Source organism: Callorhinus ursinus, unplaced genomic scaffold (assembly GCF_003265705.2).
Source record: "Callorhinus ursinus isolate GAN/ISIS: 27379988/994484 unplaced genomic scaffold, GSC_fseal_2.0 scaffold14, whole genome shotgun sequence".
Lineage (NCBI taxonomy): Eukaryota > Metazoa > Chordata > Mammalia > Carnivora > Otariidae > Callorhinus > Callorhinus ursinus.
Window position 1 is genome coordinate 139,765 of NW_027397076.1, and position 13,643 is coordinate 153,407.

The 13,643-nt window shown below is 38.3% G+C and overlaps 1 protein-coding gene across 13 annotated transcripts in view; it reads left to right on the forward strand.

Annotated features, from left to right (window-relative positions):
* RBFOX2 (RNA binding fox-1 homolog 2) overlaps positions 1-13,643 on the forward strand; it is a 281,421-nt gene that overhangs the window by 79,875 nt on the left and 187,903 nt on the right. For 12 of the 13 annotated variants that reach the window (XR_012380612.1, XM_073900306.1, XM_073900305.1 and 9 more), the window contains exon 2: positions 13,303-13,353. Coding sequence is in view for 11 of the 13 variants with exons in the window: in XM_073900306.1 (XP_073756407.1) it covers positions 13,303-13,353 (51 nt within the window). In the remaining 2 variants the exon portion in view is untranslated. Of the gene's footprint in view, positions 1-13,302; positions 13,354-13,643 lie in introns of those variants that run through there. The other variant, XM_073900311.1, reaches the window with a different exon arrangement.

Genomic DNA, 13,643 nt, shown 5'->3' on the forward strand with positions numbered 1-13,643 from the left:
AAGAATTCCTCATATCAGTGAGGTCATATGATACATGTCTTTCTCTGATTGACTTATAGCTCAGCATAATACCCTCTAGTTCCATCCATGTCGTTGCAAATGGCAAGGTTTCATTCCTTTTGATGGCTTCATAATATTCCATTGTATATATATACCACATCTTCTTTATCCATTCATCTGTCGATGGACATCTTGGCTCTTTCCACAGTTTGGCTATTGTGGACATTGCTGCTATAAACATCAGGGTGCACGTACCCCTTCGGATCCCTACATTTGTATCTTTGGGCTAAATACCCAGTAGTGCAATTGCTGGATCATATGGTAGTTCTATTTTCAACTTTTTGAGGAACCTCCATACTGTTTTCCAGAGTGGCTGCACCAGCTTGCATTCCCACCAACAGTGTAGGAGGGTTCCCCTTTCTCCGCATCCCCGCCAAAATCTGTCATTTCCTGACTTGTTAATTTTAGCCATTCTGACTGGTGTGAGGTGATATCTCATTGAGGTTTTGATTTGGATTTCCCTGATGCCGAGCGATGTGGAGCACTTTTTCATGTGTCTGTTGGCCATTTGGATGTCTTCTTTGGAAAAATGTCTGTTCATGTCTTCTGCCCATTTCTTGATTGGATTGTTTGTTCTTTAAGTGTTGAGTTTAAGAAGTTCTTTATAGATTTTGGATACTAGCCCTTTATCTGATATGGCATTTGCAAATATCTTCTCCCATTCTGTCCTTTGTCTTTTGGTTTTGTTGACTGTTTCTTTTGCGGTGCAAAAGCTTTTTATCTTGATGAGGTCCCAGTAGTTCATTTTTGCCCTTGCTTCCCTTGCCTTTGGCGATGTTTCTAGGAAGAAGTTGCTGTGGCTGAGGTGGAAGAGGTTGCTGCTGCCTGTGTTCTCCTTTAGAATTTTGATGGACTCCTGTCTCACATTTAGGTCTTTCAACCATTTGGAGTCTGTTTTTGTGTGTGGTTTAAGGAAATGGTCCAGTTTAATTCTTCTGCATGTGGCTGTCCAATTTTCCCAACACCATTTGTTGAAGAGACTGTCTTTTTTCCATTGGACATTCTTTCCTGCTTTGTCGAAGATGAGTTGACCGTAGGGTTGAGGGTCCATTTCTGGGCTCTCTATTCTGTTCCATTGATTGATGTGTCTATTTTTGTGCCAGTACCATACTGTGTTGATGAGGACAGCTTTGTAATAGAGCTGGAGGTTCGGAATTGTGATGCCGCCAGCTTTGCTTTTCTTTTTCAACATTCCTCTGGCTATTAGGGGTCTTTTCTGGTTCCATACAAATTTTAGGATTATTTGTTCCATTTCTTTGAAAAAGTTGATGGTATTTTGATGGGAATTGCATTGAGTGTGTAGATTGCTCTAGGTAACATTGACATCTTCACAGTATTTGTTCTTCCAATCCATGAGCATGGAACGTTTTTCCATTTCTTTGTGTCTTCTTCAATTTCTTTCATGAGTATTTTATAGTTTTCTGAGTACAGATTCTTTGCCTCTGGTTAGATTTATTCCTAGGTATCTTATGGTTTTGGGTGCAGTTGTAAATGGGATCAACTCCTTAATTTCTCTTTCTTCTGTCTTCTTGTTGGTGTATAGGAATGCCACTGATTTCTGTGCATTGACTTTATATCCTGCTACTTTACTGAATTCCTGTATGAGTTCTAGCAGTTTTGGGGTGGAGTCTTTTGGGTTTTCCACATAAAGTATCATATCTGCAAAGAATGAGTGTTTGACTTCCTCTTTGCCGATTTGGATGGCTTTGATTTCTTTTTGTTGTCTGATTGCTGAGGCTAGGACTTCTAGTACTGTGTTGAATAGCAGTGGTGATGATGGACATCCCTGCCGTGTTCCTGACCTTGGGAAAGCTCTCAGCTTTTCCCCATTGAGAATGATATTCACTGTGGGTTTTTCATAGATGGCTTTTATGATCTTGAGGTATGTACCCTCTATCCCTGTACTCTGAAGAGTTTTGATCAAGAAAGGATGCTGTACTTTGTCAAATGCTTTTTCTGCATCTATTGAGAGGATCATATGGTTCTTGTTCTTTCTTTTATTAATGTATCACATTGATTGATTTGCAGATGTTGAACCAACCTTGCAGCCTAGGGGTAAATCCCACTTGGTCGTGGTGAATAATCCTTTTAATGTACTGTTGGATCCTATTGGCTAGTATTTTGGTGAGAATTTTTGCATCCATGTTCATCAAGGATATTGGTCTGTAATTCTCCCTTTTGATGGGGTCTCTTTGTCTGGTTTTGGGATCAAGGTAATGGTGGCCTCATAAAACGAGTTTGGAAGTTTTCCTTCCATTTCTATTTTTTGGAACAGTTTCAGAAGAATAGGTATTAATTCTTCTTTAAATGTGTGATAGAATTCCCCTGGGAAGCCATCTGGTCCTGGGCTTTTGTTTGTTGGGAGATTTTTGATGACTGCTTCAATTTCCTTAGTGGTTATAGGTCTGTTCAGGTTTTCTGTTTCTTCCTGGTTCAGTTTTGGTAGTTGATACATCTCTAGGAATGCATCCATTTCTTCCAGATTATCTAATTTGCTGGCATATAATTGCTCATAATATGTTCTTATAATTGTTTATATTTCTTTGGTGTTGGTTGTGATCTCTCCTCTTTCATTCATGATTTTATTTATTTGGGTCATTCTCTTTTCTTTTTGATAAGTCTGGCCAGGGGTTTATCAATCTTGTTAATTCTTTCAAAGAACCAGCTCCTAGTTTTGTTGATCTGTTCTACTGTTCTTTTGGTTTCTCTTTCATTGATTTCTGCTCTGATCTTTATTATTTCTCTTCTCCTGCTGGGTTTAGGCTTTATTTGCTGTTCTTTCTCCAGCTCCTTTAGGTGTAGGGTTAGGTTGTGTATTTGAGACCTTTCTTGTTTCTTGAGGAAAGGCTTGTATTGCTGTATACTTTCCTCTTAGAACTGCCTTTGCTGCATCCCAAAGATTTTGAACAGTTGTGTTTTCATTTTCATTTGTTTCCATGAATTTTTTAAATTCTTCTTTAATTTCCTGGTTGACCCATTCCTTCTTTAGTAGGGTGCTCTTTAGCCTCCATGTATTTGAGTTCTTTCCGACTTTCCTCTTGTGATTGAGTTCTAGTTTCAAAGCATTGTGTTCGGAAAATATGCAGGGAATGATCCCAGTCTTTTGGTACCAGTTAAGACCTGATTTGTGACCTAGAATGTGATCTATTCTGGAGAATGTTCCATGTGCACTAGAGAAGAATGTGGATTCCATTGTTTGGGGATGGAATGTTCTGAATATGTCTGTGAAGTCCTTTTGGTCCAGTGTGTCATTTAAAGTCTTTATTTCCTTGTTGATCTTTTGCTTAGATGATCTGTCCACTTCAGTGAGGGGGGTGTTAAAGTCCCCCCCATTATTGTATTGTTGTCAGTGTGTTTCTTTGCTTTTGTTTTTTTTTTTTTAAAGATTTTATTTATTTATTTGACAGAGAGAGACACAGCGAGAGAGGGAACACAAGCAGGGGGAGGGTCAGAGGGAGAAGCAGGCTTCCCGCGGAGCAGGGAGCCCGATGCGGGGCTCGATCCCAGGACCCTGGGATCACGACCTGAGCCGAAGGCAGATGCTTAACGACTGAGCCACCCAGGTGCCCCTCTTTGCTTTTGTTATTAATTGGCTTATATAATTGGCTGCTCCCATGTTAGGGGCATAGATATTTACAGTTGTTAGATCTTTTGTTGGATAGACCCTTTAAGTATGACATAGTGTCCTTCCTCATCTCTTATTACTGTCTTTGGTTTTAAAATATAATTTGTCTGATATAAGGATTGCCACCCCAGCTTTCTTTTGGTGTCCATTAGCATGGTAAATGGTTTTCCACCCCTTCACTTTCAATGTGGGGGTGTCTTTGGGTCTAAAATAAGTCTCTTGCAGACAGCATATCGATGGGTCTTGTTTTTTTTAACCAATATGATAGCCTTTGTCTTTTGATTGGAGCATTTAGCCCATTTACATTCAGGGTAACTATTGAAAGATATGAATTTAGTGCCATTGTATTGCCTGTAAGGTGACTGTTACTGTATATTGTCTGTGTTCCTTTCTGGTCTATGTTACTTTTAGGCTCTGCTTAGAGAGGGCTGGTTTCGTGTTTGCAAATTCCTTTAGTTTTTGTTTGTCCTGGAAGCTTTTTATCTCTCCTATTTTCAATGACAGCCTAGTTGGATATAGTATTCTTGGCTGCATATTTTTCTCATTTAGTGCTCTGAATATATCATGCCAGTCCTTTCTGGCCTGCCAGGTCTCTGTGGATAGGTCTGTTGCCAGTCTAATGTTTCTACCATTATAGGTTACATATCTCTTCTCCTGAGCTGAGTTCAGGATTTTCTGTTTGTCTCTGAGACTCGTAGGTTTTACTACTAGATGTTGGGGTGTGTTGACCTATTTTTATTGATTTTGAGGGGGGTTATCTTTGCCTCCTGGATTTCGATGCCTGTTTCCTTCCCCAAATTAGGGAAGTTCTCTGCTATAGTTTGCTCCAGTATACCTTCTGCCCCTCTCTCTCTTTCTTCCTCTTCTGGGATCCCATTCTAATGTTGTTTCGTCTTACTGTATCACGTATCTCTTGAATTCTGCCTTCGTGATCCAGGAGTTGTTTAGCTCTCTTTTTCTCAGCTTCTTTATTTTCCATCATTTGGTCTTCTATATCACTAATTCTCTTTTCTGCCTCATTTATCCTAGCAGTTAGAGCCTCCATCTTTTATTGCACCTCATTAATAGCCTTTTTGATTTCGACTTGGTTAGATTTTAGTTCTTTTATTTCTCCAGAAACGGTTTCTCTAGTTTCCATGCTTTTTTCAAGCCCAGCTGGTATCTTTAAAATCATCATTCTGAACTCTAGTTCCGACATCTTACTAATGTCCGTATTGATTAGGTCCCTGGCAGTCGGTACTACCTCTTGTTCTTTTTGTTGAGGTGATTTTTTTCCATCTTGTCATTTTGAACATGAATAATTTTTACCTAGTTTTCGAACACCTTCAGTGATGCTGGTTGGTCTTTTAGCAATATTTCTAAAGAACTGACTTTAAGCTAAGAAAAATTGAAGGTTAGTTGTTTGAAAATCTGTGACTTTGTAGGAATGAGTACCACAGATTGGATTTCTCTCTCAAGTCATTTGCAACTGATAGACATGGGGGAGTTCCACACAACTCCTTCACAGCATGTTAAATACTGTGCCGGATAAGCTCTACCACAATTACCTCCTTTAATCATCTCAACTTTATGAGGTAGAGTTTATCTATTACACATTCAAGCAAATTGAGGCTCAGAGAGATTAAATGATTCACCCAGAGTCACAGAGTTAGAATGTGATACAGCCAGTATTTGAATCTACATCTCTTTCACTCCCAGAGCCCCTGCTTTCTGTATTGTATCATGAAAGGAGCTGTTTGTAGCTGCAATTAGCACAGTCTGAGGCATGAATCACTTCCGTGATTTGAGAGACCAGAGTTCTCAGCTCTAGGTTCTCTTTTCTGTTTGCTTAATCGAAGTACTTAGGATAGAGCACTTCTCTTTGAGCCTCAGTTTCCTCACCTATAAAGAAAAGGGATTTGATTGGTTATCTTTTCAAAATCTGTCACTGATATTAAAAAGAAGAAATTTTAGTGTGTTCCAGAGGTGGACTGTGAGGACCCAATCAATCGCTGTCAGATTTTAACATGAAACATATTACTTATACAAGGACATTTTTTTTTTAACTTAAAAAAGAAAGGGTGTTTGGGGTGGGAGGTGGTGAATGTGACAAAGTACTTTCATCAGTTGTCTTGATCAGGATGTAGAATAAATTATGTTTTATTTTATTCAATGGAGCATGAAAGATTAGTTTACCAGTTACCAGTAGGACTTATGTTGAGATGATGTTGTTAGATACTATCAGATTCATATCCCTTATAAGATGAAGATCTTATCTCTGGGTACCGTGGACCCTATATTGGCTTGGAAGCAGAATGATACCCTCTGGCTGCTTAGCAATCTCTCTTCCGGAGCCAAAGGTTCCTGTTGTTGGGATTGGATTTTGCATGCAGTAACATATGGAATTTAGGTACATCTTCAATTCCTGTGGTGTTCCCTTCCATGTTTATACTTGAAAAACAGTAACTTTGGCTGAAAAACAAGGTAGTGAAATATCTTGGGGAACTTGATTTGCTTCTTTTTCCAGCCAGTGTTTGTTTAAATCAATCTTTCCTTCCGTTGTTAAATGTGTGTAGGGTAATGGGAAGTCCATTTTCAACTGCGAATAAGTTGGTGAAAAATCTGGGCTTGTTACCATTGTCCAAGTTTTGTTTGTAGCAGACAGCTTCGTTTCTGCTTCTTTCCTTTGCTTCTTTTTACTCACCTCTCCCCAAATTGCCTGGTGGCAAGAATTTACTTTGTTCCATTCTCAGTATTTTTCTTTCCCTTTCATTTTGTGAAATGGGTTTGATTTTGTTAGACACAAAAGAGAGACAATGGGGTGGATTTTAATTTTAATTTTTTTATTGCTTGGTGTAACTTCATTGTACATTTCTGGTTTTCTCAACCCTGCTCCTAGACAGCCCTGTCAGTGATAGAAGCCAATAAGAAATACTCTTGTAATAAATCTCTGGACATTGAACATGCAGTCTGTTAAGCAGGTGAAACCAGGGGGAGATTGGCAGAAGAGGGTGTCTTCCTTAGGCTCCTGTTAATGTTTTATGGATCATTCCATTGCTCAGGAGTTATGGCTAGAGTATTCTGTCACTACGATATTTCCATGTCAGTGCAGGGAATTTTTGATCTTCAGTGTTGTTAATTTCTCCTGACACTTCTCTTTTAGCTGTATTTTAAAAATGCTTAAGGAAGCAGTACTTTTTGCTTTTCCTCTCAGGTGCAGTATTTTGGATACTTTTTGCAATGGGCAGATATTTGACTAATCATTAAGAAAAGGTATTGACTTTCAGAATCATTTAGGAAAGTAGCTTTAGAAACCCTGCTGTCTTGTAAGCATGCATCAGTCACTGTACTGAGGTGTGGTCCTCCACGGAGCACCCACCCCCATTCCCACACACACTGTTCCAGAAGATCTTCTGGAGGCCTGAGGTTTGTTGTTGTTGTTGTTTTAAATAGATGTTAGTTATGGTATCAGTTACATTATCTTGTAATTATTATAAGTTTGAGCTCCTCAAGGGCAAGGATACCAACGCTGCATTTGTCATAGGCAATTGTTCAGTCATTCTTACTGAATAAAGGAAGAGTTCTTTTGCTTAAATGGATTTTTCAAACATAGGTGCATGTGGGAGCCTCTAAGCCTCCTGTGAAAGAATATGGAAGTCAGGTGCTAATTTTCTTCTCTGTGTCCACTCTACAAGCATGGCCCACCATAGTTGCTCTATTTGACCATTACTTAAGGAGCCTTCTATTATTCTCTCACAGGTCCACTAACTAGAAGCTTCTAAACAGGTTTAATTGCTGACTTCTGTAGTCACTAAGGATTCTTGTGGTTGGCATTTTATTTCTTACGTATTCTTTTTATTTTTGAGCAGCCTCTGTGCCTAGGCAGAGTCAGTTTTGAACTCTTTGAGTCTTGCTAGGCCAGAACTTTTATTTATGGAGGTGGATCCATAGCTGCTAAGCCTTTTCTCTTAGACTTTAACACGTCTGGTTTCTATCCCATCTGTTCCATTAGCTAGCCTTGTAATTCCATCTCTGCTTTAAATATCAGTTATTATTTCTACACTGATTGAAAACTCAGATCGGCACGTCTTAGCTGGTCAGCACTGTCTCAGGGCCAGAGGAGGGTTCTCTACTGGTTGTCACGAAGCTGCAGAAGTCCTGGGTACAGAGTTAAGAGCTAAGTGTGAGGGCATCTCAGCCACTGTCATTAGCTATTTGGCTTTGAGCAAATCACTTAATCTTTCTGAGATTCAGTTTTGTTATCTGTAAAATGAGGGTTACAAAACCTATTTTCTGCATTGTGAGGACTAAGTAAGATTAAATGAAGGTATTTTTGTAAGTTACAAAACGTTATGGAACACTGGTAATAGTGACTTTTTGGGTTCTTTATAATACACCAAATAATACATGAATTTTACATGTTGTAAAATTGGAACAATTCAGCTAAAGCGTGCCCTCTCGGCCTTCCACAAATCTTCTCCCTAGAGGTAACCCCTATGCATTTATTACTCTGTGCATTTATTTACTTTTTATATGCATGTAGAAATCTCTTTTCGTATTATGATTTAAAAAAGTGCATTGTCCTGCTATCATTTAATATGACATGAGATAATTTGTAGAGATTTTACCTTTTTAAAAACTTGCACACAGGGTGTTGAGATAAATAATAGCACCGATTCTCATTATTAAGGGAGACCAAGGTTCTTTCTGGTTTTTCACTATTACGAACAGCACTGCATTGAAAGTCTTTGCACGTGCTTCTTTGAGCACACATGCAAGTGGTTATCTAGAGAGGCTACTGAGAGAAAAGATGTGAAATTACAAGAAGGTGTGTGCACTTAGCATTTTAATGATTATTGTCAAATTGCTTTCCAAAACAGTGGTCTCAATATAGTTATATTCTATTAGATGTGAAGGTGCCTATTTACTGTTCTTGCTAACTTGTGATATTTTCTTTTTCATTTTTGCCAGTCTCATGAGTGAAAAATGATATCTCAAATCCAAAAGAATGTTCATAGACAGTATGGTTTGTGAGTGCAAAAAAAAAAGCGTTAATTGGAAACAATGTAAAAATCTATTAAGAGGAAAATAAGACAGGTGAATAAACTGTGACATAGTTGTAAGATAGAGTACTAAACAGGAGTCACAGCTACTGAGATCCAGTAAAGATGCATAAGGGGGATTTATCTCATAGTCTGGAGCAAGAAAAGGAAATCGCTAAAGAATACAGATGATAAGATCCATTTCTATAAATTAAAAAACATGCAGAGTTAATGCATTTTGGAGGGACATATTTATACATGATAAAATTAAAAAGGAAAGCAAGCCTTTGTCATTAAGGGTAGGCTGCTTTCAGAGCCAGGAGTTTCTGAGGGCTGGTGAGTTCCAGATAACTTACCTGAGAGATGGGGGAGAGAGAGGAGCTTGACTTTGCCAAGGCCCATGAAGGAATGAGTCCATTTCCTCTGACATCTATCTGTGCAGCCTGCTACATTTGTCTTTGCTGTTAATGTTTCTGACAATACCAGCTTGTAGGTTTGATTTTTTTCCTTATAAAAAGTTCTTTGCATTGTTGAACTCAAGAATATAGTTTATATGTGGGATATTCTCTGGGAGTGATGAATGTTAATTTTGCTTTTGGATGTTTTCCATTACTTTCTTAATCATATAATTTCTTTCTCAGACAATCTTAAAATAGTTACTGTAAAAAAATAATATGGAATGGTTATTGTAGAAGAGAAGCTGATAAAATGGAAAGAATAGGGGCTTTGGAGTCCAACAGACCTGGGTTGAAAGTTTTTTCCTTACTCAGTCCTGTGCTTTATTATCTCCTCTTTGCTGCTTTCTGCTCCTCCTCCCCTCCATCCTGAAACTATACCTGATTTAGTTGCTCAGTATCTAGTCGTTATCACCATCTTTATCATCATCATTGCTGTTAAAATCTGTAGGGAATGGTGTCAAAGTAAATTACAGAATCCAGAACAAACAAGACACTTACTGTGGATTTCAGAAGGAGTCCTGTTCTTTTTGTTGTCTCTAAGCTGTATATGTCTCCCCTGTAAAAATGAGTGTGAAAGCAGCTAACCATGGCCCATTATTATTATTGTTATTAAATAATAGGTTGATTGACATAGAATTCAGAGACCATATATCTCACCCTTTTATTTGTTTATTTTTTAAAAGATTTATTTATTTGAGAGAGAGCACGAGCAGAGGGAGAAGCAGACTCTCCTCCGAGTAGGGAGCCCGACGCGGGGCTCTGTCCCAGGACCCTGGGATCATGACCTGAGCCGAAGGCAGATGCTTAACTGACTGAGCCACCCAGGTGCCCCAGATCTCACCCTTTTAAAGTGATATTAGTAGTTTTTAGTGTTTTGGTAGTTTTTAGTATAATCATAAAGCTGTACGTCTGTCATCACTAATTCCAGAACGTTGTCATCATCAAAACCAAACCCAGTACCTGTTACCACTTACTCCCCATTTCACCCTTTTATCCCCTAGAGCTGCTAATCTCTTTTCTTTCTCTATGGATTTGTCCATTCTGAATATTTTGTATAAATGGAGTCATACAATTTGCTGGTTTTTTTTTTTCACTTAGCATGGTGTTTTCAATATTATGTTGTATCAGTACTTCGTTCCTTTGTGTTACCCACTGACATTCAGTTATGGTTATATCATACTTTATTTATCCATTCATCAACTGGTGAACATTTGGATTGTTTCCACTTTTTGGTGATTATGAAATAAAGCTGCTATGCACACTCCAGTACAAGGTTTTGTGTGGATCTGTGTTTTCAGTTTTATTCCTTACACCTAATGTGGAATTGCTGGATCATATGGTAATTCTGTTGTAACATTTTGAGGGATTGCCAGACTGTTTCCAGAGTGCCTTTACCACTTTATATTCCTGCTGGCAATGTATGGAATTCCAGTTTCTCCACATCTTCACTAAAGTTTGTCTTTTTTTCATAACGGGTGTGAAGTATTTTCTCATTGCAATTTTGATTTGCATTTCCCTAATGACTAATGAGGTTGAGCATATTTTCATGTACTTATTGGCCATTTGTATTTCTTCTTTGGAGAACTTCCTGTGCATATCCTTTCCTCATTTTAAAATTTAGGTTGTCTTTTTAAGTGTTCTTTATATATATTTTGAATACAGGCACTTTATCAGATGACTTTTGCAGCATGTTCTCCCATTCTATGAGTTGTCTTTTCATTTATTGATGGAGTTTCCCCCCTCACTTTACTGAGGTATAATTGACCTATAACATTGTATAAGTTCAAGGTGTACAAGGTTTTGATTTGGTGCACTTATATATTGGGAAGTGATTACCAGCGCAGTGTTAGCAAACACCTGCCTCATGTCACATAATTACTATTTATTTGTTATGGTGAGAACGTTCTACGTTCTTAGTACCTTTCAAGTATATAATACAGTATTATTAACTGTAATCACTATGCCAGACATCAGATTCCCAGAATTGATGGTATCCTTTGAGTCCCAGAAGTTTTTAATTTTGTCAAAGTCCAATTTGTTGTTTCCTTTGCCACTTGTTTTTTTGATGTCATACTGAAGAAACTATTGCCTAACCAAAAGTCATGAAGATTTGCTTCTCTGTTTTCTTCTAAGAGTTTTGTGGTTTTAGATCTGTGATCTATTTTGAGTTTTCTGTATGGTGTAAGATAGCGTTCCAACTTCGTTCTTTTATATGTTGATAGCCAGTTGTCCCAACACCATTTGTTGAAAAGGCTGTTCTTACCTCCGTTGATTTTCTTGGCACCCTTTTCAAAAATCATAATTTTAACGTAATTTTAAGGGTTTATTTCAGGACTCTCAGTTGTAGCCCATCAGTCTATATGTCTACCCTCAGGCGAGTATTATACTATCTTGATTACTGTTGCTTTGCAGGAAACTTTGAAATCAGGAAACATGAATCCTTCAGCTTTACTCTTCTTTCTCAGGATTGTTTGGCACCTATAATTTTTTAAGGCTGTTATCTTTGGTGTGCTTTCTCTGGGGAGACTGAATTTATAAATGTCCAAAATAGAGACTTAGGAATCAAAAAGGAGAATGTGGATTTTCTATGATTGAATCAGTGATGAATGCCAAAATAAATTCAGCTTATTGAACTCCATTTATTTATCCATTGTTTTGTGTGCCCACCGTGTGTTAGACACTGTGCTAGATTGCAGGGAGATCGCAGTGCACAGACATGATGTCTCTGCAGTGAGCTCATGTTGGCTCCTGGCTTCATGTTTTTGAATGCAGTGTGGATGTTTGATTATCAAAGATAAGGATATAATCAAAGCAGATCTATCATTGGTGGGAAAGTACTCTTGCCAATATTTGAAAGTCCTGTCAATGCAAATTCTTACCTTGTTATTCTGCTAGTTAGAATGAAAGTATGGATGGATGGAAAAAGAGGGTGAGTATTTTCCAGGTAGCTGCGTTGAGCATGTTGAAGAAACTACAAAAGCACCATATGTTCTCATTTACACTTGAGTGTGCACATGGATCTCTTCCCATTTAAAAGTTCACTTGAAGGCAAGGGCCTTGTGTTATTGATCTTTCTTGCTGATGACTATCATCTAACTGTACTTTAAAAATATTAGGTGTTCAGGGAGCCTGGGCGACTCAGTCAGTTAAGCGTCCAACTCTTGATTTTGGCTCAGGTGATGATCTCGGGGTTGTGAGAACGAGCCTTGTATCGGGCTCCACACTGGGCATGGAGCCTGCTTAAAGTTCTGTCTGTCCCTCTGCCCCTCTTCCCCCCTTCTCTTTCTAAAAAAAAATTAGGTGTTCAGTATGTGTTGACTGAATGATTGAATGGGTCAAGCCATGAATGAGTGCTCATATCATATGACCTTATACTAGTTTAGTATATAGCCAACTTTTATTGGCTATCATTCTTGCCCTCAAGGATCTTGATTTAGTGGTTAATGTGAAGATGAGACCCTCGATATGATACACCTTTACGAAAATAAGATTTATTGAGTCATAAATTATATGAAAAGGAAATTGTACAAATAGCTTAAATGCATTTTAATATATACATGTTAGGAGTCACTTGGGTCCATAGGGTGATATAGGGCAGTAGAGGAAGTCCTGAGCAGAGGTGGGATTTCATGTAGGGTTCAAAGAACTGAAGGAACACATGTTGATAGAGGGGAGTGGCTAAAACTTCTAGGGCAAGAGGTAGTTCTCAGAACGGGTGGTACTGTTCGGCCAGGAGACTTGGGAAAGTATGGATGTTTTTGGTTGTCCTTGTGTTTAGGATTGCTACAGGCTTTTAGTGGTTTAGGGCCAGGGAGGCTAAAGTCCCACAGTGTGAAGTTAGGAGTTGATTTGCCTCAAATCACAGTGGCTCCCTATTTGAAATATACTGGGAAGGAAACAGATTTAGCTGTATAAGGAGGGAAATAGTGTTTATGAGTAGTTTTTTAAGCAAATACTATTTGTTTGTTTGGTTTGGGTTTTGCCATTGTAGAGGCTGAACTGGGAGAGGTATGTAGTTAGAGTGGAATATAGCAATGGAACATCTTAGGAACTGTTGCAGGAATTTATATTTGATCAGTTTGGTGATTCTTAACATTTTATTTTGTCTTATAGTTTGATTTTCTTTTCTTTCTCTTAGAACGAGCCTCTGACCCAAGGTTATCATGGATTCCCAGCACGGGACAGCCAGGTTGGTATCTGCTGTTATAACTCAGATGGGGTGTGTGTGTGTGTGTGTGTTCATTCTAAGGATGCTATGGTAGAGAGCATTTCCTGAAATAATTTTGGAGAGTGATGTGGTTAGTTTCAGCAATGACTTTACATTTAGAGATACAAATAAAATATATTTTTTAATCCTAAAAGAATTGTAATCATGTTACTGAAATTGTGGATATTACAGGGGAAAAAAATCACTCAGGCACAGCCATATTGCTTTTGTTTTTTCTTCTCCAGGCTGATAGTAATTTTTTAACCTGGTTT